General features: G+C 38.9%; 1 protein-coding gene across 3 annotated transcripts in view; it reads left to right on the top strand.

Annotated features, from left to right (window-relative positions):
• Positions 1 to 27,003, top strand: part of LOC309696525 (metabotropic glutamate receptor 4-like) — a 210,765-nt gene that overhangs the window by 46,214 nt on the left and 137,548 nt on the right. For all 3 annotated transcript variants that reach the window (XM_082517784.1, XM_082517783.1, XM_082517785.1), the window contains one exon: positions 22,513 to 23,520. In XM_082517784.1, the coding sequence (XP_082373910.1) occupies positions 22,987 to 23,520 (534 nt within the window). In that variant the 5' untranslated portion in view covers positions 22,513 to 22,986. The remainder of the gene's footprint in view (positions 1 to 22,512; positions 23,521 to 27,003) is intronic.

Below are 27,003 nucleotides of genomic sequence, written 5' to 3'. Positions count from 1 at the left end.
AAAGATTATTTTCACTGAAAATATCCAAAATACTTTAGTCAGAAAAATGACTAAAGACATTTATTAATTCAATAGCAATACAGAACCCAAGAAAGATATGAAATTAAAAATAAAAATCCATTTGCAAAAAAAAAAAAGAATCTTTCCAAATAACTTTATCTCCAGTGTTTTTACCATGTGCATGCTGGTTAGTGTGTGTACCCGGCTCCCCTTGTCCTAGCTCACTTCGTTCTCTAATTACACACCTGCTTCAAGTCACTGAAACACTCCCATCCTGAGATAAATTGTCTGGACAACTGTGTAAAAGGCTGCCTGAAAATTGTAGGTTGCATTAGAGGTCTTCAAAACAGGGGCTCCTTTCACCAGAGATGCAACATGACAGCTGATTTTCAACACAGGAAACTTTTCCCACTTATCCACTGTGATTTTTGACCCTCAAACATAACATAAATGGAAAGTTTACTTCATCACCTCAAGTTTATAGATATTACCAGTTGATACTATATACTGTATATCATGCCAGTGCAGCGGTTATCACTGTCCACTCACAGCTCAAGATTCTCAGGTTTGACCCTGTTTAGCGGTTTTTACATGTTCCCTTTGCAAGTTTAAACCCCACAGTCCAGGTACATGCTTTTTATGTTAATAGATGATATTGGTAGTAGATGTGGATGTGAGATCATGTCGTCTCAGCTGGGAAACTTCACCCTCTGTCACCTGTTGTAGGCTTCAGCTCCTACTAAGCTGGATAAATGATTAAGAATATCAGTGCTCAGATAACACTCAATTTAGTACATTTCAATTTCTTTGCTGTAGTTGCAATCTGGCACTATAAGAATGTCTATTATGTTGTTATTCTGTGGAAGATTTTGGAAGATATAAAAATTAACTATTAATGGATTCTGTTTCCAGAGGCAAGATATAAACACAAGACAAGTAACACTAACATTACCAGTTAATGCATCCCTCCAACAGGCCTTTATTGTTGCACTTCCCTGCTGAAGGCAAAACTGTCACTGAAAAACAGCAGTTTTTCCACTGGCACGCACATTTAGAGTGTTACTGAAAATACCACATCTGTGCTGATAAACTAAAAAGTACTCGTTGTGCTGCACAAGGACCATCGCTTATTCTAATCAAACTATTTATGCTTCAAAATTGAAACATGTTAATATGATGTAACATACTGCTTAATCTGTGGTAATATTACAATTTAGTATCATGTATATATGCGGTTGTGTCTTTTATCACTGATAGTTTACACTTTGTCCTGTCATCGAGCTTTATTTATCAGTCATTTTCTAATTTAGGTTCGAAGTAAAAAAACGAAACAAAACACCAAAAATTAACATTGTCTGAGTGAATTGTTTATTATTAAAAGGTAAAAAAACAATCCTTATTTGTGTGTGTATTGCTGTTGCACAGCATTATATTAGGCATATGTACCCACTGCTACATATACTGCGTGTATGGATTTTTCCAAAAGGCAGAGATACATATCACAAGCAAATGCATACACAGGCACATACACGCTGACAGATTTGAGGTCTGCTAGTTGACTGGAGAAGCATTTTGGTTTTTCATTGTGTCTGGCACAGATTGGTTGATCCATCTGCTGTAATCACTGAGTCTGACAGTATGATTCAAGTGTCCAGTGAAAAGTGACAAAAGAGAAAAACATTGCTGTGGCCCATATGCTTAAGGACAAGAGAACCCATTAAGAGCTGAGAATCGCTAACAACCTCACTTCAAAGAGATGGACAATGACGCTTGGAGCTCTTTTGTCACTTTTGCCACCGTGCCCGCCTCGTTCAGATTTTCAGCATCATCAGTGGGCCATTAATAAAGCCCCAGAGAACAATACCGGGTGAGTTTGTTGCTGAATTCAGATTTTTAACACAACTCAGACTGTATTCATCAAAGAAAACTATTGTAATTATTACATTGTCAGTAACAAAGAATTACTTGACACAGGGAGAGGTCTTGTTCCTCCCTAACCTTGTTACATGAAAACTAGAGAGAGCTCTGATTATGCTGATTATTAACAGAAATTAAAGTTATTACTGTGATGTGAAAACCTTTCTAGCCCTCACAGCAGTTACGACAGTGTGTACCTTCGATGGGAGCGCCACAGATAGAACAGGTTCATTCTCTGTGGTAATTAGAGCTATTCAGAAATGTACCCTAGTCTTTAAGGAGAATGTTTCTTAATTGCTACCTTTGTTGCAACATTGCTGCTGTTTGAAAGGATAATAACAGCCGGTCAAAGTAATTGTTGCTTTATGAATTCATTTGTTGAGTTGTACTGGAACGTTCCCCCTAGAAACTGCTCATTGTTCTGCACTCAAAGCTTTTGCATTGTTGCACAGATGCTGCCAAATTATGTTGCGTGACAAAAAATATGCTAATCTTCTCCAGAAAGAAATTCTGATCATTTCAAGCGAAGGAGTAATTTGCATGAAGTCTATGGATTTTGGGTTTCAGAAGAAATAGCAGCAGAATGCAATTTGTTCACTACCAAGTATACCTTTAAGCCTTTCTTGTGAAAAGCTAGTAGCGACCTGGATCTTGCCTTGTGAAATTGATATTGCTGGTCAATGACAGTGATTACCATGCCTGTGGGTCTCCCTCCCACGCCGTTCCTGTCAGAGCCTCAGAGATAATGAGATGGCACACATTATCTGGCCTTGCTGGAATCATGTTTTACTAACCTTACAGAAGCAAAGCCAACCAAGTTAAATCAATCGTCTGGCACCATCAGAAAAATATTATAAACCAGCTATGCAGCCGTGCTGTATCACTACAAATACATCATCATATAAAGACTAAGTGACAGCAGAGGAAAAAAAATCGATCTTATTTTAATCATTGGAAAATGGATTGCTACAGATTTGGAAATTACACAAGGACCGCACAGTTTTTTTCTATTAACGCCGACAAATCACTAATATTTACTGAGTGTCAAATAAATGTGTGGAAGATGTTCTCAACTTTCTAGGAGTCCATTAAAAAGAGATATTTGCCTTTCCAGCTATATTTGTTAAGGTTCAGTTCTTAGATGGACCCAAATATAGAAGATGTGAGTAAAACAAAAGACAAGCTTTCATTAAAAGTGATAATAAAAGTCTAATAAAGGAATGGATTCAAAGGGTACAAAAGCTCACCTCAGAGGGAACTTGCAGTATAGAAAACAGGTGTTACAACAGACCGGATAAATAGAAATAATGGGACCAATTATACAGAGAAGGCTGACTGAACAGAAGGTGAATGAGACACAGGTGAAAATAATCAAAACCATTTTTTGACACATTCAAAAAAGATCCATTATTTAAGAAATCAGAAAAGTCCTCTGAACATGAAGACAGAGACAGGGGAATACCAAAAGGATAAAAAGCAAAAGGATGGAAAAACAGAGGAGACTGAGGATGGGGCAGGCAGATAGTGAAACACTAAGGGAACTAAACACATAAAAATAACAAACTCGGAATAGAAACTGAAGCTAAATAAAGACCAAAGAGCCCAAAGATTGAAACGAACAAAAGAGACCAAAACTAGGACTTGATACAAAACACTCGAGTATTACTCAGAATACTAGAAAAATGATGATGAAATCAAAGAAGGGAATTTAAAGCCTAACAATATCCAAAAACTCACCAGAAGGGCAGTGAAACCACAGAGAACACTTAATAAAAGATAAGAATCCCAAACCTCCAAACTAACTCAAACACTGTGACCAAAACCAGTTGTATGATATGTACAGACAAAATAAAACATGTTCCTGTTGTGAAACAAACCTAATTGAGTCAGCCTTGATTACACCAAGCTTAACTATCATATGAAAATGCATATTATAAGCCCACACAATCATTAGCTACACTGAGACAAAAGTTAATTGGAAATCCTGTGACCTAGCTAAAGATGCTGCATATATAGAGTATATTTATATATCTATAATCTATTATAACTGCAGAGTTAAACTGCTGAGTTTTTGTTTCCCCCTAAAAATGTACATAGATTCAGAAGCCTGAGCCTTTACACCAATCGCATGCCTAATCAACATCCACTGAGAGAGTTCAGGCTCATTAAACAGGCTCTTTGTGCTGGCATTAATAATGCAGGGGCAATGCAAGAGCCACGATGTGCTCAAAGACCTGCCATCTCGTTAATGCACCATTAATTACACAGGTTAAGACAACAGCCTCGGGGGCAGTTGACCCCCCCTCTGTTTAGGGGATGGGGTCAGAAAACCGGTCACTTGTTCTTCTTGTCCCAGGCACTTATCGAATCCACCTGGAGCATTAAAACGCTGTCAAGTATGAAGATTATGATTCTGTTTTATATTTTTTCTCTAAACTCTCAACAATTCCTGTCCATTTTTACCTTTTAACTACCAAGTGGGAGGAGGAAGCAGGGGGTCTCTTGCATGCAAGCAGAGAAAGGTGTTTATGAAAGTAGCTCTGGGTCTGAAAGTTAATTCTTTTTAAATATGTATAGCTTTGTAATCCTTATTACAGCATGATTTCGATTTTGATACTCCCACATGAAAATAAGGATTCCAGTAGAAGCCAAATCCTTTCTGTATCCTGTAAACAGCAAACATTTTCTACAAATCTACCAAAATTATTCAACACTAAAAACAGCTTTACAGCTGCTCCCCCTGACTTCAAACTGCAAGGTTAATGAAAGAAAAAAAGAGGTAGAAGTAAGTGAACTAAAATCATTTTAACTGCAGGTCTTTTTTCCCGAACCCACACATGAATTGCCATACTTTGTGTATTTCCCTCAACTGGGGTTAGGCTGCTATTTTAAAGGCCTTCAGAATCACTCCCTTCCCCTTTCCTCTCACCTGCTTCTTCAGCTGAAATCAATGTTCCAGCCCTTTCATCCTCTCTGCAGATTGCCTCAACCAGGGCAGAGTCTATCAGGCATCACTAGACTGACATTTCCCTGTAGCTACTGCACCTATGGGCGACTCCATAAATGACTCAGTCCCCCAAGGGATGGATAATCCCAGGCTAAAACCCCAAGATTGTGTGATTAATGATATGTCGAGTGGTTGTGACCCTTGTTCTCCTGCTGTGATGCCTCATGTTGAGCCCAGGGAGCTTTGGAGAGTTGACAAGGGAGACCTGTACAATTATGCACTGGCACAGCAAAGCAGCCCCCTGGCAAACATAGAGCTTGACAGGACTTTTATTAGCAATGAAACTTATACAGTACCGTATATTAAGAGACAAAGCCAGAGTGCAGCCAAACTCATTTCCACACTCTGTGACTGGTTTTCAGCATTCACAAATGGGGCTAATTTATTCAAAATGTGAACTCGTGTGTGTTAAAATTCTCTGCTGAATTACACACATGCTTTTCTGTACATTGTGGCCTACATTTAAAAGACTCCTACGAGTTGTGATTTGCTCCTCATCAAAAGCAAATTATTACATTATAATAGTATTGGCTTTATTGCAACGTGCTTAATAATAATAATGAAGACAAGACAGCATTGGTAAATAAAGTGTGTGAGAACAAAGTAAAAATGATATAAACTACCAAATAATATTAATAAAAAGCCATATAACTAAGAAAATAAGTGATATCAAAGAATAAAAAAAAAAAGTTTATAACTTAAGCCTTAAAAAATGTGTTTTGATGTGTTATTTAAATTGATCTGTTGAACTGGATACTAATCCCTTTTGCCTATAACAGAGATGAGGACCAATAATAGAGCATATGCTCATTTGCCAATATGTTTTAGTTCTATACAGGGAAGCTTTAAGAGACTAATTTTAGCAGATTTTTGTGATGTAAAATGAGCGTACTATATCAGCCAATCAGACAGAGAGTCAGGACCCCGAGCAAAATCTTTCCTTCTCTCAATTTAGCTTTCATGGGAAGATGTGTTGCTGTATTTTGGATCCTCTGAAGTTTTTTAATGATGCATCGGTGCAGTTATAAAGTCTGCTAACATTAAAAGTATGAATAAGCCTTTCTGTGTTGTCCTCAGAAAACAATTGTTACACGTGGGCAAAATTTATAATTGTAAAATGCAGTTCTAGTTATATTTCTAACCTGAGAGTAAAAGCTTACATTATACCCCAGAGGTCCAACAAATACACTGAATATATTTCCTAATTCTAAAACATTTACCATGAGCTTTGGCTGTTTTGTGTTTAATTACCTTCTGCAACTGGAGGGCTAGGTTTTGCTGTTGCCTTTGGTGTATCTATCTACTATCATCAGTACATCAACTGCATATTTGAGGAACTAACCGCTGAAATCAAGAAAAAAATAAAGTATATTGCTCTAACAGCTTGCCTGGGCAAAGATGTGCATCATCACCCTGTGATCAATATCCTGTCGGGTAAACCTATATTTACCTTTCATGAGCTATGGACTTGTTGTGGTGTTGTTTTATTGCACCAGTTCACAACAGCAATTATGTCAAGGCATTTATATTTAAGGGAACAACTGCAAAGTGACAACGGTATTAAAGAGAGAATCTGATGATCTTTAAGAGCGAGGTTCTTAAGAGGTTGAGTCAAGGCGGGAAGGTAGAATTCCTATTAACAGGAAGACACCTCTGGCAGAACCATGCTCAGGGAGGACCGGCCTGTTGAAGTTGAGGAGAATGAGAAGATAGAAAAGAAGCATTGAGAGAGAAAACGAATAACAGACAAAGAAAACCAACAACTACAGGAGACAAGTAAACACTTAATGACATGCATTAATATCCCCTGGGAGCTTCAGTGTCTGGTTCAGCGTCACCTCATTTAGCTGGAACTATAAGCTTAATCAAAAATGAAGCCATCGGCTTTAGTTTTTGAAGCTACCTTTGTATGCTGACATCGCAAAGACATGCAGATTAGGTGAGCTGGAAAGTCAAAGCTGCCTGTAGGTTTGAATCTCACTCTGTTTGTGTCCAAGTGCCCACTGAACTCCATACCTACTGCATGCTAGAATGCACCTTAGTATAGAACCAAAAGTGATTGCAATGACTGCTTTACATTTAGATGCAATAAGGTTTGCATTTGTTAGAAATCTTGCCATTCTGCAAAATACCCGATGACAACAGCAACCCTGTGAAAAAGCTACATGGAATTTTCTGTGTTAAGTTGTTTTACTTTCAAGATTTCACTTTCAAATGTAATAGGAGCAAGAGCTACGGTGCCAGTGAGGCCGCCCGGTGACCAATAGATAAAACTCTGAGTGTACCGAGCAGAATCCAGCTGTCACTGTGTGCAAGTGTGAGAGTGTGCTGCAGCATAGCTAAAAAAAAAAAAAAAAAAGCATACATACTCATCTAACCTGCAAACTGAGAAAATATAGGTACATGTGCAGTAAAATGTGATACTGAAATCTTTTTTTCATTATAAAAACATGCTGTGGGTGCTGATAGACTTCAAGTCCAAATGTGTAGCACATCAGACTGAAAGTGAAGTAAAGTTAGATTTGTGCTCAGCTTTTAAGACTGTGATTAGGTTTCTGGAGTACCTACTTGTTTATTTAACTTTATAAAGCAATACATCCATAACTCAGTACACTACTTAATTTGATATTTTAGCCAAGCCACCCTTTCCTCAGTCTCGACTTAGGGTACGTGATTACTATGAATACAAATCATCTTCATAATCCAACAGGGATAAAAACATAATTGTTATTGTCTTCTTCATATTTAATTAGAGGAACACTTTAATTGTTCCTCGGTGAGATACTCAGAAAAACAGCTTTTAAAAAGACCTAATGAAAAAACGTGGACAAGATTTGGTAAATGTTTGAGAGCAAAGTCAGAAAAAGTGCTTCTTAAATCCTGCATTAATTTGAATACTCGTCTCTTCCAATGTGAAAAAATGAAAGTACTTGTTTCAAGTGTCATCATTCCACTCTCGAACAGCTTATCTCCTGAATAAGTCGACTGCAACATTAGACCAATAAGCAGCTGTGTAATGAATCTATTTAAAACCACCTGAGATTAGCCCTTAGGCAGCACCTGATGGGTTTAGTGATCAGCTTTTGTTTCCTCATCAAGAGCCAAAAGATCAGTGCATCACAAGGAGACAAATAGTGCTCCCGTGCTAATCGTCACTCCTGTTTCACATCCAGTATTCAGCTGTCCCATATTCCACAGAGATACTCAGACAAATCTTTTGCATGATTACTTTATGGATCAAAGTCTATCTCAAAGGTTTCTTCAGAGAAAATCCCAATTGCACAATCAGACACCTATTTCCGTCGAGGAGCCTAAAGTTAATGACCGTTTCTCATCTGGGCATCTCCCTGTTTTCCTCTGGCGTTGAGGGTGAATGCTTAATCTTCAGTGGAAGCTGTCAGAACATGATGAATGCCAGCACTAGACCGGCTCTCAAAACTTGCATTAATTTTTAACCACAGTTACTGGAACAAAAAAAATTAAATCAGCTATGTAAGATCACTGCAGAGGTGCACACGGGGCCTGGAAACCTGCACAGGTTTTTGTTGAAACTGTGTTTTGGCGCTTTTGTGCACAGCAGGGTGATTTTTTGGGGACTGTTAACATCTATCGCAAAAAATATTTTGCTTTGATCTCCAAGCAGAGATGGCAGTGATGTGGGGTTGCTCTCCTGCCCAACTCTGGTTCGCAATCAGTGATCAACTACTTTGTTTAAAAAAAATAACAAGACACATGAAAAGAACAATTATGAGGTCCCACGCTTCACTTAAAGCACGGTCTTAAAACAAAGTGAGCTTGGTTTGTACTAAGCTTTGCTACAAAGAGCGGTTCATATTCTCCAACTATCTACTGATAGTTCAGCGAAAGAGACTGAAGGGAGGGATAAAGACGAGTAAAGACAGAACAGGGAAGGGTGAATTATTAATTACTTGTATTCAATTGTAAAACCCCAGGATGCACAGAGGATGCCTGTAAATACAGATGCTGCATAGAGAGAGAGAGGGGTTGGGGGGGAAGAAGAATCACAGCATTTCAAAATTTAAGTCTGTCAAATTTTCAGGTGGCTTCTTTTATCCTTGGGAAAATGATGTTTGTGAGAGAAAGACCTTGAAGTTCAGACATGTGGATTTAACTGTGTCGAGACTATACAGGAAGAATATGTTTCCTGCTGAAAGCTACAGAGGAGGCACAAGGCCGTGCCTAGGGTGCTGTAGTGGTACTGTGTATTGACATGGAAGACATACTTACTATTCTTTTGCAGTCAGTGGGGGAGTACAGTGAGTCATCTCATTTCAGGCTTTGTTATGGAAAATGACTCTGACAAACTAGAGCAGGCACATAAAGAACATCTTGGAATGTTTGTTAGTGACTTTCTTGTACTTTTAATTTAAAGAAAAGTGAAATCCTGAGATCTGCACACTTAGCTACTGGCCTAAAACCACAATTATTTGTAAGATGTTAAAATATGCACAGTAGTAACAACAAATAGTGATTTGCATTGCTTATGCACCTGTTAAATGATTTCTTGATTCACTGTTGCTTGAACATTTAATTTGCTATTATAATCTTAATGTTTACATTTCAAATTTACCATTTAATAATTAATGGCAAACACCTGCCCTGTGGGCAATTTTTGCCAAGCCATGTTTTAAAACATAGATTTATGTTGATCATATTATTATTTTTACATTTAAATACATTAATTATACATTATATTTGAATTATATCACTATTTATTATATATTTACTATTTAGTATACAGTGATATAAAAAATTCCTCTTCACCCCTGCGGTCGGTCTGTTCTTCCACCTGAGGGTCCTGCGCAGTATCTTTGCTGTTCCAAAGACTGCACTCTTCTAGACAGAGATCTCGGATGTTGTTGCTGGGATCTGCTGGAGCCACTCACCTCGCTTGGGAGACACTGCACCTAGCGCTCCGATTACCTCTGGGACCACTTCACCCTCCACAACTTCTCGTGTTCCTTCTTCCTGATGTTGCTGTCATTCCGTATCGCTTGTCTATCACTACAGCCATCTTCATCTGCTTGTCCACCACTACCATGTTCCGTTGGTTAGCCATGACCAGTTTGTCCGTCTGTATCTGGAAGTCCTACAGGATCTTAGCACGATCATTCTGGACCAGCCTAGGGGGCATCTCCCATTTTGACCTGGGGACTTCCAGGCCATATTCAGCACAGATGTTCCTGCATACTATGCCGGACCACTTGGTTATGGCGTTCCACGTATGTCCTACCTGGTAGCATCTTGCACTTTGCTGTTATGTGCTGGGGCTTCTTTACACAGCTTACATCTCGGGTCTTGCCTGGTTTGGTAGATCCCAGCTTCTATGGATCTTGTGCTCAGAGCTTGTTCCTCTTTCTGTGTTCCTGTGCTGCCATGATTAGATTATGATATGTGTGTGTGTGTTTCTTTGTCTTCTTAGCATTACACTAAAAAGTGTGCAGCAAAGTTTGGGTTTTTTTTACAAAGAAAAATGTACATATACTTGTAAAGTACTCATCATGTCAGGTAAAAGCTCTGTTTCAGTAAAAATTTATCAAAATTGTTATCTTAAGATATTTGTTGTCATACATCTTAAGTCATTTTAGTGTTATATTCAGCAGTCTCACTGCAAAACTGCAAGGCTTAGTTTACTCTAAGTGTGGATTTAATGTTCGATTTGTTGCTGGATAAACCATTTGCTGCGTTTCATTGCCCTTCTCTTTTACCATATTTCATATCTTTGTCCACTCTATTAGCATAAAAAAGGCAGAAAATGGCAAAACAAAAAGAAACACACACTGCCTACTAATTAATACTGGTATTCAGCACTTGGAACTTGTGTGATTGATGGACAGCTGGACAGGCCATCATCATCTCATTTGGAGTTTAACACATCCAGTCCTTGTACCTCACTACTAATTCTTAGCTTACTGTAAGAAGGTCCCCACCCCCAAATAGTCAGAGCCACTACTTTTCAGTCCTCAAACAGCCCCAGTAGGAGAACAGGTCAGAGGCTTCTAAAGGCAGCAGGACAACAGTGGACAGGCCCTGTAGCAAAGCTTGGGGCAACTGTCACAAAGCCATGTGTTAGACCAGCTCTAAGAGATATATGTATGCATTATGACTGACTTCAGTTCTCCTTGAATTTAAAAGCAGCTGTAAGGTCAAATTTTAGGTTTTGAGTTCACAGCTAAGGCAAGTCAAGGCAAATCTCCAGTCCTGTTTCATGAAAATTGGGAATCTCTCTACAGTAACTGCAAAAAAAATGTAATGCACTGATTTCGAAATAATGTATCTAATTTAAATAGTACAAGAACAAGAGTTTAATGCTTAAACTGAGATATATATATACCCCTTTAGAAGCATTGAATACTGCTTTCAAACAAATCACTTAAGATTTAAAAAAGGGAAGAGAAAATTGTCATAGGTATACCAGCACAGATTAAGCAATTACAGAATGTTAAAATTTCTCTTAGTCCTTTGTTAGTTTGTTTGTGTCTCTGTTGGGTGATACACAAATACTTTCTTCAAGCTACTGAAATATTCATTTGCCTGTATCTGAGCTTGGCTATACCTAGTTACTGGTTTGCAAGACACCATCTGTTAAATATCACAGAAAACTGCTTGGAACAGGGGAAAAAGTGTCAGATTTTAATAAATTGCTCTGCCAACCCAATTACCAATGACGCAAAGCTTACAACCTAATACCCTTTGATTCGCTGTTTGTGTTCCTGTATTCTATCCTCAATCCCGCTCCTCTTGGCAGTGTCATAACACGCTCTTTCAGCCACACTCCAGCTGCCCAGCATGCACATCTGACAAGGAGATGGGTAAAAAAAAATCACTTTTATAAAATCTTTAGTCTGGGGATTAAATCCGTGTCATCAGACCAAAGGCTGACGGGATACCCTTTGAAGCTGGATAGATCCCTCTAAGAAGAGATGAATGGCAAAATAGAAGAGATTTCAGTGTTGGCAAATAGCATTAAACAAACTGGGCTTTGCTTCTTCTTCTTCTTTTCTTCTTTTTTTTTTTTTAGTAATAATGCCACTAAAAAGTAAAAATGACAGCGTGAGGAAGAGAGTGTACCTAAGAGGGTATATGGTTTTTAATGATAGGGACCCTTCAGGAGTGCCAACAAGTATGTAGCCTGATGTGCCAAAAGTCCAACATCAAAGATTGTCCAACACACAGTGGAGTTAGTGTGCTGCAACTAATCGTGCGCATTCTCTAAGAATCACGTCTGCAGAAGCCTGACTAAAGGAAATTATATTAGAAGAAATACGCAGTGATATAAACACAACTTCTTTATTTTCATTACAGCCGTGTTGCATGGATTGTATTCTTGTTCCAGCACTTACTGACTCTTCGAAGTTGAAGGTGGATGTGTGGGATAGTAGGCATACAAAAGGCAGGGCCGTGCATACCAGAGTTTTTCTAGGGAATTTTCTCTCCAGCCCAAAATGAAACGGTCAAGGAGTTAAGGTAGCAGAGTTAAGGTAGAGAAAGCGCTCATGGTAATTGGTATGTGGGGCTGATATTTTGTGAATGCTTTGTGCTACTGTGATACACCAAATATCTTTCTGAAACCAATTTTGTCTTTAGCACAAATGGTAACCAAGTTAGTGAAAGAGCGCTTGGGTTGCTGTCTGTAGCTAAGGGAGCTTTTTACAATTTTTTTGAGGTTATTTACTGCTGAGATGTGATAGACAGAGCTGGTATAGCTGGTATATCTTTGTATTTAAATTATTAGCTTTATCATAAAGATAAGCATGAGAGGGAAACAGCTAACCCGGGTCTTTCCAAACATAACAAAAACAGCATAGAAGTCCCTCTAAAGCCCACGTTTTTATAATTCATAGAATGATTATAATAGTAATAATGATGTAAATGCAAAACTGAAAATTGCTGTTTAACAAGGAAGTATTCAGGTGTTAAAGTGGGCGGGAATTATCCTGAATGGTTTTCTGGCATCCTCAGTTTATAAGCATTTAAATCCAATAGGCAGGTTAATACATATTACTATGAATGAGTTCATATTTCATGATGGCATGGCCCACTTACACCTTCAACACATTACTTGTTTTTTGTTTGTTTTTTTATAAAAAATAAAAGTAAACAAAAACAAACAGGAAACAGAATATTCGAGGACAAAACTGCATAGGTCACAAAACACAGCAAGCATTTCAGATGAAACTATAACACTTAAAAAAATCAATTACAGCCATAAAAGCCAGTTGTTTGTGAAAAGGAAACAGTACAACTTTAAACCACAGTACAAAGCCAGAAATTAAAATTCATGACAGTTCAGCCGAGGTTCCTCCACTGAGGACAAATCAAACCAGAGCATCAATACGTTGTTCTGCACACTGGAGAAAATGTGTTTTTACGGTTGTGCTACTGTGACCTGCTGACACTTATTCAAATCAGTCAGGGTGTAGTCTATCTGGCCTTGCTAGCATCCCACACACTGTGCAGTGACAGAGTTAGAGAGCTACATAGACTACAAGTGCCAGATATTACACTGAATGCCATTGAGCAAGAAAAATCATTAAAATCTCAGGTTATTTGGCCAAAGCACTGAGAGCACTTCTTAAAGCAAAGAGGTTGCATGAAGTATTAGGTTGCTATCATAAATATGAGGTATTTAAGTCTTACAATGCAGTCTCCAAATGTTGGCATATATTCAGGGAGTGGAATAAATGTATTTACTACATTTTAGTGTCTGCCATTGTTTGCTTCACATGGAATATGTTGCAGCACATAAGCCAATGTTCCATCCTGTCACATGCAGCCTGTGCCATTTTTAGAGCCAAACGTAAATGGTGTGGAAACCACACCCATCTGGCACGAAGCATAATTGTGCCAGTTAGGTTTGGAGCTCATCCTACATTTCCTCAAATAAATCATATATCAGAAAGTGATGCAAGATTATTTCCACCACAGCAGCACCAGTGAAAATGGGGTCCAGGTGTTCCACAGTGAAATCATGGCAGGGATGCAGAGCTGTTCCTTGTTGAATGGGTGAAGCGCTGATTGCTTGTGTCTTTTTAAACCAGGAATTATAAGGACAACCTTGGTTTAAAGAATACGGCACAAATGACAAGGTTCTAACAGCTGAAGGAAAAAAGCAGTAAGCCACCAGCCTCCTGTCCTGATTCCCCCGTTGAACACTGAAACCTCATTTTAACTGTGACTTTCACCTGATGGATCATACATAACTTTTGGCTGTAAAAATTTCGGAGAGCTTAAAATGCTTTTGTTTATCCTTTATCTTTTTCAACTATGATGTTGCCTTTGAGTCCCCCTGGAACAGTCAGCTCCCCTCTGCATCCCACGCCTGTATGTAAAGAAATGCACAGGAGAAGTGACTGGTGTTCTCATGATAAAAATTCCACTTTAACCATTCGAGCATGCCTCAACATTGAAACCCTCTTTGACAGGGTGGCAGCAAGCAGAGGGATGCAGTATTCATAGCTTCTGTCTCCGGGAGCGCAGATAAACCCAGGCTATACTTAGAAGCTCAATGTGTGATTTGAAATATGTGATTCCTCACAAATACGTCTTTGCCCTCCTATTGTTGCCACAGGAGGAGGTACATTTGGAGCATTTGCTTTTGGTGACAAAACTCTCTCGTCTGCACACTCTGAAATGTGCTCAGCTCTGTTAGCCAGCTATTACTTGACTATTAGGGTGCTGCTCTTGGGGAGAGATTTATTGGATTCAGACAGCGCTTAACATCGCAGCTGCCAGAGTCTTCCTTCATTTGATTACTATGTAGCAGACACAAGAAATGTTTCATTTTGTCATTAAGACAAAAAGAAATTGGCCGGTTAGCTTAGTTTTTAGCTTTTTCGCTGTCATCTAATTTCCACTTTGGGCAGGAAAAAGAATGTTAATGTACTAACTACCAAAAAGGCTTAGACTGAGTCCTTACTGAGAACAATATATTTCAAATTTAGCTTTTTTTCTGTCTCTTATTCATCTCGCCCTGAATGAATAGTGCATTGATCTGCAGCACAAGTGTCACAGCTTTCCTTATCTATAAGTTCAATCACTTGTGCTCATTCTCACTTGGTTAAAGATCACTTTTGAAGTGGGATGCATTATAGCACAGTGATTTTATAGATTGCTTTGCGAGTTGCTATTTGAGAGTGTCTGCACCCTTGTTTTGAGTAAATCGAGTTAAGCTGCAGTTAAATCTTCATACTGTCCAGTCCTTCTGTCTGTCTCGTTTAGCACATTAAGGACATTCTGACTCAAGCACTTACAAAATGCCGCGCTTAGCTCCTCAACAGGAAAGCTCAAAGGCTGCTTTTTGTCTGTTGATGTTGTAAACTGCAGCGTGTCATGAAAAATTAGTTCAAGCAAAATGGGACACACACAAAGCCTCAGCTGGCTCTTATACACACATTTCTTATCTTTCCTTCTCTTGAAGAAAAATCTGTTTTGAATTAGATATAACTGAAACACAAGGACAAAGTCTTATCATTTCTATACGACTACAATCCCGCCAGGATTAATTGCTCATGTGTGTGTGTGTGTTGAGCTTTGAAGAATTTGGTCATGAATAATTCAGATTTTACATACATGACATGGCTTAAAATGACATGTACGAGAAATTGCATCTTGTAACCCATTTAAGTATAAAGGGTATTTAACTACTGCAGTGCTACAACTGACAAACAGTTTAATTCGGGGATCCTCTTTAGGGATCGTCTTGATTTTCAGAGACAGCAAAGAGGTTCTAGCTGAGAGAAGGATATTACTCACTTTTTTCAGACCAGACCAGAGCAGAGCTTTTTGTGTGTGAGTGTCTACATGCAGTCTGCACTGATGTGTAAATGTATAAATAAATAAATCACATTTGGGATCATTTTCATAACAAAGAGGCTATTTTGCCAGATCAGTGCAGTAGAAACAGGAAAGAAATAGACCTGTGAATCTTAAACCTCATTATTATCCAACTATGACCTCTTTAAAGAATTGTTGTGTCCCGTTCTGCATTTTTCCTGTTAGATGTTCTCCACAGATCTCCACATCTTCCCTTTTACCCCAGGACAGCAACATAGACTGTTTATTAATGGAATCTGCATATTGCATGGAGAAAGTGTTAATGAGCGAGCGTGAATCGGTGAATCTCCAGCTCTGTTGGAGTGAGCTAATGGACAGTACCCTGGAGAGGGGTAAGGAGGTAGTGGAGCAAAGGGGAATTAGCTTTGAGGTGGGTGTCTGATGTCTGTTATAAAGAGGGAATGAATGCAGATAGCCTACTATATAAAGTTACAATGCATGTAATGAAGCTTCGTGCTTGCTTCCCTCTGCTTTCTAGTTCTTTCAAGCACTTTCTATGGCCCTGCACTCTTGTACCCTTGTTTTTGTCTTCTTCCTTCAATGACTCATCTTCCAGGGAAAATTTCACTCTGAATTAATGTGACACTTATTCAAATTATGATGCACCTGTAGAGATTTGTGTAACATTTTCCACAAAGGTTATTCTGTACTCTTACTAGGAAACTAGTTATGCTCTATCTGTCCCATCATCTTGCACAGAGGTTTTCAAACTGTGAAGCAGAGTTAGGGGGGTGGGGAGTCAAGCGGGGATACTGCGTGAGAAGAAAGACAATTAAGGTATTAAAACCCATAATGCCCAATGGCCACAATTTGAGTCAGTGTCGGCTCCTTCTCAGAGTCACAATTTATAAAATCAAAACACATGGACACGATACACGTATTTTTAGGTTCTGAAAAGAAAAGAACAGAACAACTTTATTTACTGTGTACAGCAGCTTTTAACAAGGGGATACTGAGTATTTTTGTGCAAGAGTAAAATGGCACAAAGAAGTAAACTCAGCACAAGACAATACAATCAATTTTCTTTTTTTTTATGAGACTATTTAACAAGTCCTTTCTAACACGCGCCTCTTATCATAGATTGAGGTGTAAATAAACTAGTTTCATCATGAAAACCATAACTAATGAGATTTTGTTTTTAGAAGATCAGTTTTTACTCTGCTCTGCAAAAGCAGAGGCTGTTTTTCTGCCAGTGCCTTTATTGTCAAAAAACAATAGGTATTAGAGGCTGACGTCAATAATCATTAGGCTCATGTTTATTTTGTACAGTTTTTCAGCAGAAACTAATGTAGAAAATGTTAGTGTCATAAAAGAGTGAGGAAGAGAGAGAGCTAAAGAAATTCTCTCCTCTAATGGACTCCTGTTGAAAAGACGATTAAAAACCTAAAAACAGCTTTCAAACGCTTCGTCGCAAGAAGCTAAATTCCTACATGTTTTGAAGGAAACATAAGGTGGAACAGATTATAGACATGATTCTCAAAGTCTTTGGGCTTTATATGTCTTCCATCCATCCCAACCAGCTCCTTATAATTTGTGGTTCAAAGAGGAAGGACTTTAATCACTTCTAGTGTAAAAATGTTGCCTCTGAAAATAAGCGAGCAAGTGATAACATTTGTCACCAGCGAAAATGTGAAAACAATCCTTCTCAAGCAGCCACATTTATTTGCACAGTTGAAAAACATTACTGTAAAAAACACAGTTGAGATGATGTAAATAGGTATAAACAAAGGGCTCGAAAAAAACACTTTGAGCAAACCAGCCCACAGACATGCAGAGAGTGTGACGTTCTCCATTCTGAGGACTTTATCGCTACTCTCGGCTGTGATCATATTGGTCTTTTGGGCCTAAGTATCTCCTCTGCTGAAGCATAACGGCCAAAACAGAAGTTCCACGTTGGATTAGGATATCACTGTCAGGCAGTGCCCAGTACAGCTTTGACAGACCTATTAGCAGGTTGCATGTTTTTGTGAGGCTTCGCAGTTACAACTGAATGCAAAATTGAGCCTGTGTCTCGCTGCATTTCTTTTGAGCTTTATAGGATGTTCAAAGAAGCTGAACAATAGTAAAACTGGAGATCATTATTTAATAAAAAGGCCATGCAACACAAACTCAAGACATGTGACAAGTTCACCAGCGGCAGTGGTTTTTCAGCTATTATGAATAGCTGAAATGTTATTCACACGATGTGAAAGCTGCATTTTAACTGTGAATGTGGTTTCGGGGTGGGAAGGTGCGGCTGTGTGTGGCTGTTATAATCCTGGTGATGTCTTTTTCTTGTATAAAGTGCGAAGTGAAACTCAAACTACGGCTAATGCCAGACTTGGTTTAAAAATTAGACAAACAAAGATCTTTTTATAGCAAGGCATTTGCTGATTTGGCTGCGCTTCCTCAAACAGTCTGGCTCAGTGAGAGTTTGCTTGTCAGTCTGGCTTTGTCGTGGCTGGCAAGTAGCCAACGGCTGATTCAAAATTTTGAATTGCTGTTGACAATCTTTGATCGTTTGGCCATTTGTACTTTTCCAAACTATTTCTGAGACAGTGTATACGAGTCCCTCCGTTTTAGTATTTAATCCTTTTGCAGCTCTTCATTACTTAAATCAAGAGCAACTCAGTTCCCTGACATTTGCTGCATAACAAATGTCAGTAAAATTCAACCACTAAAAACGAAATAAATAAATAAATATGTGACATCATCAAATAGTCCTAAGTGTCATTTGATGCCAGCCAAAATCTATAATTTTGTAATGACTTGAAAACGAAACGACTTGAAAACAAAAAATGATAACCCTTTCCATTACCTTTACTAACCCTAAAGCCAATTTAAAAACAATAAAACTTTGGAAGTTAGGGTTTAAATTGTTTTGAAATTATTGCTTTATTTATAATAATGTGCAATAGTCTTGAGTTACCCCTCATTTCATTATTCTTTGATTCTATGAACCAGACTTTCTTTTAATTATTAAAGTGATCCTGATCTTACTGGCAGCCTGTAATCTATTTCCATTTCTTTTGTTGAAATGGCAAAAACAGTATTTTTGCACTAACAAGATGATTCCTAAAGAGCTATTGGATAAAAGCTTGGCATATTTTCGCATGGTGGGCACTGTCTTCTTAAAAGGTTTGAGGTAACTAGCTACGGGAAGGAGAAAAGAAAGAAGTTGTAGGCCAAAAAATAACTATCTACAACAGATGAACAGTATCTGACAGTCATGTTCTTAAGAATCAGGAAAAAGAAAATCCAGCAATGACCTGCCACATGAGCTGAGAGATGCATTTGGCTCTTCAGTTGATCCATCTATCATCAGAAATGGTCTCAGAGGAACGCTGGCTAACAAGAGTCCAGTCTTAAGGAAGTGAAACAGGCAGATTAAATTGAAGTAAGCCATATAAAACATCAATTGCACTAAAATTACTAAAAATAATTACATTTTTTCTTCAGATCATTGTAAGTGTGTATAGAGGAGTACAGCAGTGAGTAAAACACAGTGGCGACTCTGTCATGGTTTGGGGCTGCATTTCATTTGGTGGTGTTGTGCATCATGTCAGAAGTGATGGAATTATGAGTGCAGAAAAGTTAGATTTCAGTCAAGCAGTACCAGTGGAAAGTGTCGGACTGGCAACAGCTTCATTTGTCAGGATGAAAATATTCCTGAACACATTGTCAGTGCAGTAAGAGCATACCTGGATAGAAAAGCAAATAGTGTAACACTGTCAGTCATGGACTGGCCTCCCCAGAGTCCAAACCTTAACATTGTTGAAACAGCGTGGGATCATCTTGACAGAGATTGAAACAAAAGGCAGCCAACATTCAAAGAAGAGCTTTGAATGTCCTTCAAGAAGCTTAGGGAACTATTCCTGAAGAAATTACAAGCCTGCCAAAGAGGTTTCAGGCTGTGCTGAAGAATAAAGGTGATCATACCAAGTACTAACTTTCAAACTTGTTAGAATTGAACAAACCCTGTATTTCCAGGTATGTTTGCACATTTCAATAAAACACTGCACCCATTTCCCATTTTCCTAGCAAAATATAAAGAAATGAGGGGTGACTTCTGCACAGTACATTGCACATTTCACAAAGCTTCATTGTCTTTTGAATTGGAGACACACTTCAGTAAATACTGTCTACAAATTAGTCTATAGAAATGTGTAATTCCATTTAAGTGAAACTTTTACTGGAGTAAAACCTTAGCCCTGTCAGCTGTCAGTGTGGTAATGCTTACAGCAGCAGGGGACTCTGGTTGAGTGCAGAGGAAACCACAGCTCCTCCTCATAGCAGTGAGGGGAGACAGTCGCTATGTGGATTCTGCATTTTACCCCCAACTCATACTCTGAGCAGACAGCTGATGTTTTTCTGCTCTGCCCATCTGGGCCTTGTGACTAAACATCTGGTAAAGCTGCCACTGTGTATGCCGTGTTCCAGAGTGATGACAGTGAAGGTACTGCTGTCCACCTCTTCTAAAAAGATCTTGAGAGGTAGGCAGGACTTCATCTTCACATGTCAAGGCTTATTCTTAGAATGTGACTCAATTACCAGAGTATTGTCCAGCTCTCAAGGCATTTATCTGGTTGTTTTGTGGAGAGGTGCACTGTAATTATCTTGATTGTGGCTGCTTAGTGTGTAATCAAAATGATAATTGGATGGGCTGATTTAAAATAAGACGTTCCCAGCCTGGAGCTTTTGTCCCCACTTTACGGGGTGGTACATGGAATTTTGTTTTACAATATAACAAAGATAAATACAGTTGTTGAATTTTGGGCCACCAATGCTTAAAATCTTTTAAAAATTGTCACGATCATGGGTCTCTGACCCAGCGTTTCCAGTTTATATTTTGAGTTCTTAAGTTATTCCTTGAAATATGTTGAGTAATAGGATTATCATTTGGTTGCCTTAAGTTTAGTCTAGCTATGTTTCACTCTTCTGTGTTAGTCTGTCATGTTTCTTGTCTTCTTGTTCATGTTGTCAAGCTTGCGCTATCATGTCTATGTCGTTCCATGCTGTTTCCTGTTTTATTTTGAAAGTCTGTGTCCAACATGGTCAGCTCGTTCTGTCACAGTGTGCCGAAGCAGACTGTATGAATTGTGAATAGTAGACCCAAATACAGACATAAAAGAATGTGGAAGAAAACTTGATATTAATATATTGATATGGCTGATAAAAATGTGCAAAAAATGCATGTTAATAGTGGTGAAAAAGCAGGCATTACTCCATCATCATTATCCTTACCCCCATTTTAAACTATTCGTCAGGTTACTTTTCCACCCATTTGTCTATTTTCAACTCTTTTCATATTTAAACCCATGTAGCTACCTTTCCCTCTGCCTTCTCTTCGAGGCTTTCCCCCAGAATGGGATGTTTTGCAGTGACTGGTAGGCTTTCATCCATTATGAATGCTATGTTTTAGAAGGATAATCTGTGCAGAATGATATAAATATCTCCTTTTGGTTCCCAGCAGGATGGGAGAGGCAGAACAAGACAGGCCACTGTTCAGCGTTAGCGCTGTATCTTTATAATTTGATATGAAGTCTAAAGTAAAAGAAAGCAACACAAACATGCGACGAGCACAAACAAGGCTGTCTATAATTCACGATACACAGCAAATCTCTTGACCCCTCCACTTCTGAGACAGCTAGCCAAGTTTTTTTTTGCAAAATTAGAGAAAAATGTTAAAATAAAAAACAGCTATTACTACACTACACTTCCATTTGCATTAAAATAACTTCAGATATAACCAATCGGAAGTGATGGTCTGACAGCTGGTGCATTGTAGCGCAACTTTGTGATCCTAAGAGAATTTTTGCCCTTTGTGTCCTCTGTTACAGGCTGAAACACAGCAGGGGGCTGTATGTTAGCATACAAAACCAGCATGAAGGAAAGTCTGACAGATATGTGTGTGTGTGTGATGGTCAATTGAGAGAGAGGGACAACTGCAGGCTTCTCCCACTGTGTCCAGATCCATTGCTCTATTAGTCTGGCGCTGTGGAGGAAGCCAGTTGTCTTTGAAAGAATATACAAGGACACACACAGACACAAACATACACACATATATAAATAGAGTACAGCTGATACAAAGGATTGGAAAGGCTATGAGGGATAAGATGTGCAAAGAGTGAATAAGTTCACAAGTCAAAGAAAGTGGTTTTTGATTTTCAGAATCATGTGCTCTTAATTTGCTAGCGTGTTTCATAACCTTTGGTATAACGCCCTGGAGACGATCTACATGAAGAGAGCAGTGTGCCGTTATAAAGCCTATGGAACACTGCCAACCAGGAGCAAATCAGTTATGCTCAAGGCACATAGAAATAATTCATTGCAGTACTCTGAAAGCAGTTGAGGCATGGGTGCAACACAGAATAGATTTCCTGTGTATAGTGCTGGGTTCTGGTATTATTTCTGCTTGAATCTAAGAATCGACAAACTAGACTAGAGCTTTGGCTGTCCAAAGCTAGCATTATGTGCCCCTTTGAATATGATGTCAATTAAAAAAGCATGCGTGACATTGCAGCTTCTCTAACACACACTAACCATAAACTGTGCCTTTTCTAGGAGATTCTACAAAGAGAAAACCTTAACATTGACTGACACTAATAAAAGGCCAAACCCTGCATAAAGCCATCTTTATTGAAATTTAATGACTGAGATTCCATTCCATCTTTCATTTCCTTTTATTTCCAAAAGTGGCTTTTCCTGCTCTTTTCTTCAGGGCCTCTGACACCTCTTCTCTCTCTTTGCAGGCACCCACTGTGGAGCCCACTGGCTGGCCTTGTAACTTTCTGCCTGTTTGACACACCAAGAGGAAAGCTAAATGCACCTGAGTGATTCTGGAGAACCAGAGAAGAGAGGCAAGCTTCCCACCTTTGTTCTTGCCTTATGAGAGCTGCTCTCTGTGGACTCCACCTCAGAACACTCTGTACTGTTTAGTTACTGCATGTATCCACAACTCTAAGGTGCAGGAAAAGTGAGTGAAACACAAAGAGGAAAGAAGAAAGGGTAAGAGATAAAGAGAGCACAGCTGCATAATTAGTATTAGCAAATTTGTTGCAGAGCTAGAAACCATGAGAAGAGACTTCTGAAGACAACCGTGCTCTGAAAAATATTGCGGCTAAACCTTCAGGACATTTGTATGTGTGTGCGGGTATATGTGTGCACACCTCTTTCATTTTCAAAGGACTTGAATTTGTATTTGGATGCGGGTTTAGCCTTTCATTATGACTCTGCAAAGAGGCTTTGAGAGAGCATGGATTGGCTGCCACAAAGGTGTCTGCTGCTGGGTGTTGCTGCTGGCTTGTTATGTCTTGATCTCCTTGGCTGCCAAACCGAAAATGCCGGGCCATACACACCTAAACTCAATACGTATTGATGGGGACATATCCCTAGGCGGGCTGTTTCCGGTGCACGCGAGAGGAAATGACGGCAAAGCTTGTGGAGAGCTGAAGAAGGAGAAAGGAATCCATAGGCTGGAGGCCATGTTATTTGCCCTGGATCGTATCAATAATGACAATGAGCTGCTGCCTAATATCACTCTGGGGGCACGCATACTGGACACCTGCTCACGGGACACCCACGCTCTGGAACAGTCACTGACATTTGTTCAGGCACTGATTGAGAAAGACTCAACTGATGTCAAATGTCTCAGCGGAGGGCCGCCCATCATCACTAAGCCCGAGAGAGTGGTGGGAGTAATTGGTGCATCTGCCAGCTCCGTGTCAATCATGGTAGCCAACATTTTGCGTCTCTTCAAGGTCAGTTTGCTCTTCAGTATATACTTCCTATTTTCCTTTTTCTAATCATGTTTGGAAAGTGCTTTTTACATGGAACACCTCAAAACATATCCTGTGCAGCAAACTTAAATTCACTAGACTTTCAATGAAAAACAGTATAACCAATATTACACCACATCAGCATCACCACACTGTAAATATAGTATAAAAAAGTAAACACAACCTCTCCGAGGCCATGTTCCTCCTGCTTTCCTATATGTCTTTTCTTCACAAGTCTAACTGACATCAGTTTCAAACATTTTCCTACTGTCCAGAAAATTAGGCGCTAATCATTATACCATAATTCTGCTCACTGATGACATTAATTTGCCAATGGTCGTCAGTCAGCCCTCTTCTAATTAATTCAGGGAAGCCATGCATGGCATCGTGAGCTCCCTGCACTACTATTGGACATAGAGTATAAAATGAGACTCTGCATTTTTTTGGGTTAACAGATGTGAAATGTGCGAATGAGAACAAAACATAAACAATATTTGACAAAGTTTATATAATACCTGCTTAATGCTGTCAAACCAAACTACAGGCGACATCCAAACTAATGAGCATAAGGACTGTGTCTTTGTTTTAGACTTGGTAGCAGTGAGAAAACAGTGGTTATGCATTGAAACCCTCAGTCTATGAAGACAAGTGAGGATCTCTAATTAGTTATTCATGAATTCACTAACTAACAATTTGCAAGTCAATCTGTATGAATGTAACTGTCTGAGGACTGAACATATACTATATGAGGGGCTTACTTTTCCTCTTCCTTTTATCCTTTAAGCTTTAAGAGACTATTGAGGAGCAGAGAAGATAGAGCTTCCACTGTTGTTCAAATTATAGGTAATACTTTAGATAGCCTTTGTGATATTTACACAGACTTTATCTGTTAAAAGAAGATCAGGTCAGTAACACCTGCTGTGACACTGATTTAACTTCTTTTAAGTTCTACCAGCCAGCCGCTAAGGTCAACGAATGTCTCAACAGAAAGAGTAGAAAGGTACATAGTACAATATTCCATCCTAAAGAAGCCTGATTGGTGTCAAAGAATGAGACTCCAAATTCTCCAAAGTACTGGAGTGACTTCTTCTTTTTCTGGTGCCATGCTAAAATCTGTCACAAAACCTTGTAATTATTGTACCCACTGAGCAATATGAAGTTGGTGACACAGCTCACACAGGAACTGTGTTACTGCACAGCAAGGCAGAGGAAAGCAGTCAACACAGCTTGGTGAGTACAAAGCCCCAACAGCCTACGACATGTGTCAACATCAGTTCAGCCTGTACAGGACTCCATTTTTTACGAGTCGATATGAGATGTTACCACAGCGCTCGTCATCATCTTTTCTGCTCAAGCCAAAACATAACAACTATGAGACATTTCTTAGCAGAGAGCACAAACACTGAAAAGCAAGAGCTGAAATACACCAACACATGCACCTTTAAACTTCATGCAGAGGGCAAGATGGCAAGCACAAAGACACCAGACGCAGTTTTCAAGACGTAGCTAAGATGTGTATCCAGGGAGGCCAAAAAGCCTCCAATGACTGCTGCACCTCATGCTGCTCTACAGCTCTCCAATAGCAAATTTCCCACCAAACAAGGCTGCCAGGACTCCTTGTGGAGGGCGCACGAACTGCCAGAGGAGGGCCTGTCCACTCACAGGCTTGTGAGACATCTTCACACAGCTAATTGGCAAGCTTGTGTTTGGACAGGAGTTTGCCAGTGAGATGTTGTGTGTTCCAAATTGCATGCCAAATCCTGTTGTGGGAATAAATTATTTTGCCTTTTCCTTTTTTCCTCCTCTAAAGGGCATAGAGCTGCACCATCCAAAACACAGTGTTCTTGGGCAAAGAGTTTCCTCTGAGTGTAGTGCAACTCATATTTTTGATAGGTCTTGGATGGGCTGGGGTGGACAAATTATTTACCCTAGAGGCTCAAGCCAGAATAAGCAGCAATCCTTTTTGACGGACAATGGCCTTAAAGGTATCTGCCCAGTGGGCTCGAACAGCCTCCTTGACAGGGCCTTGAGAATGACTTGGCAAATCCCTCTAAGGGGCAGAGGAGAACACTACAGAATGCTGCTAGTGCACTTCAAGTAGCAAACACTATACAATATTTCAAGAGATGGCTGATAAAAACAACCTTTTTACAGAAAAATCATTGCAAAGATAATAAGACATACACTTTGATATTTGAAAAAGACAAACACGTCTATAACAAAGGCAGCTGGAAACAGAGCAGTGGACATATTACAGAGTTTGTATATTGTATTTTACTGTATTTTCCTACACAAGGAAGTTATCTTTAAATGCTCACACAAGCACTGAATGGCCAAATCCACTTTTATGTGCATTCCTAGAATCTCCAGTCTGTCCTTGACATGGTGCATGTAATGTGAGGTATTGGGAGCAGCTATCAGCTGAGCATGTTATGTATATCACAGTGCTGACGCTGAATTACCATGACCTACTCTAGTGCAGCTCTCTGTTATGGCAGTAGAACCAAATGGGAAGAGAGAAAGCTTTTAGGTAATGGAACACATGTGAATGCGTCAGCCTTCAATAGTCATCGACTAACAGGCAAAAAAAACAAGGAGGTCTTCTATCACTGCATTTCCTGCTTTATTTTAAAAAAAAAAAACATGGGAAGTAAACAGGCTGATCATAGGGCTGCTACTTCATAGAAAAGGAAACAGAGTGCAGATAAGTAACGAATTGATTGATTTGATTTGTTTGTAATCCTTTTACATGTTGGATCATCTCTGATCAATTATAGGGACAATTATTACTATTATTATTATTTTTGTATTCACCTTAAATATGGCAGATAGTTAAGCACACTGAAAGACAGTCTGGAAAATAGGCACTGATCAGTGTGACTGAATTAGAAATATATATATATATCTATATATAGCTATATAGATATATATAACAGACACAACAGGTAAATATGGTTTTCCCCTTGGGTTGTGTTTCTGTCTTTGATGATGCTTATCCCCCCACCAAATGCTTTATAGGAGCTGCAAAAAAGAAAAAAAAGAAAAGTTAGTTTCAATAATAGTGGCAAAGCTTCTTAAGGTTTTTTGTTAAATATATTCCTGTGTATAGTATTTCAAATATATATTGTTGAGAACTGGGAAGACTTAAAAGCCTTTAATCAACTTATCTTCTATTTTGTACTTGACAGGCGGAACAAATTTTTATGAATCATACTGATAGAGAAACAGGAAGCCATGGAAATGTGATTTGTAGGGGGCCCAGAAGTGGCCCCAGGTGAAAAAAAATAACACAGGGTTTAATATTTTGAAAAAATATTAACACTACACCAGATCACAAAATGGTTTTGCATATATACTCATGTGTCTCTCTCTCTCTTTCTCGATATATATATATATATATATATATATATATATATATATATATATATATATATATAATTATTTTTATTTTTTTTAATTTATTTA

Source organism: Aulonocara stuartgranti (assembly GCF_965226115.1).
Source record: "Aulonocara stuartgranti genome assembly, chromosome: 20".
Taxonomy (NCBI): domain Eukaryota; kingdom Metazoa; phylum Chordata; class Actinopteri; order Cichliformes; family Cichlidae; genus Aulonocara; species Aulonocara stuartgranti.
Note: the sequence above shows the minus strand (reverse complement) of the source record. Positions and strands in the feature narration are given on the sequence as shown.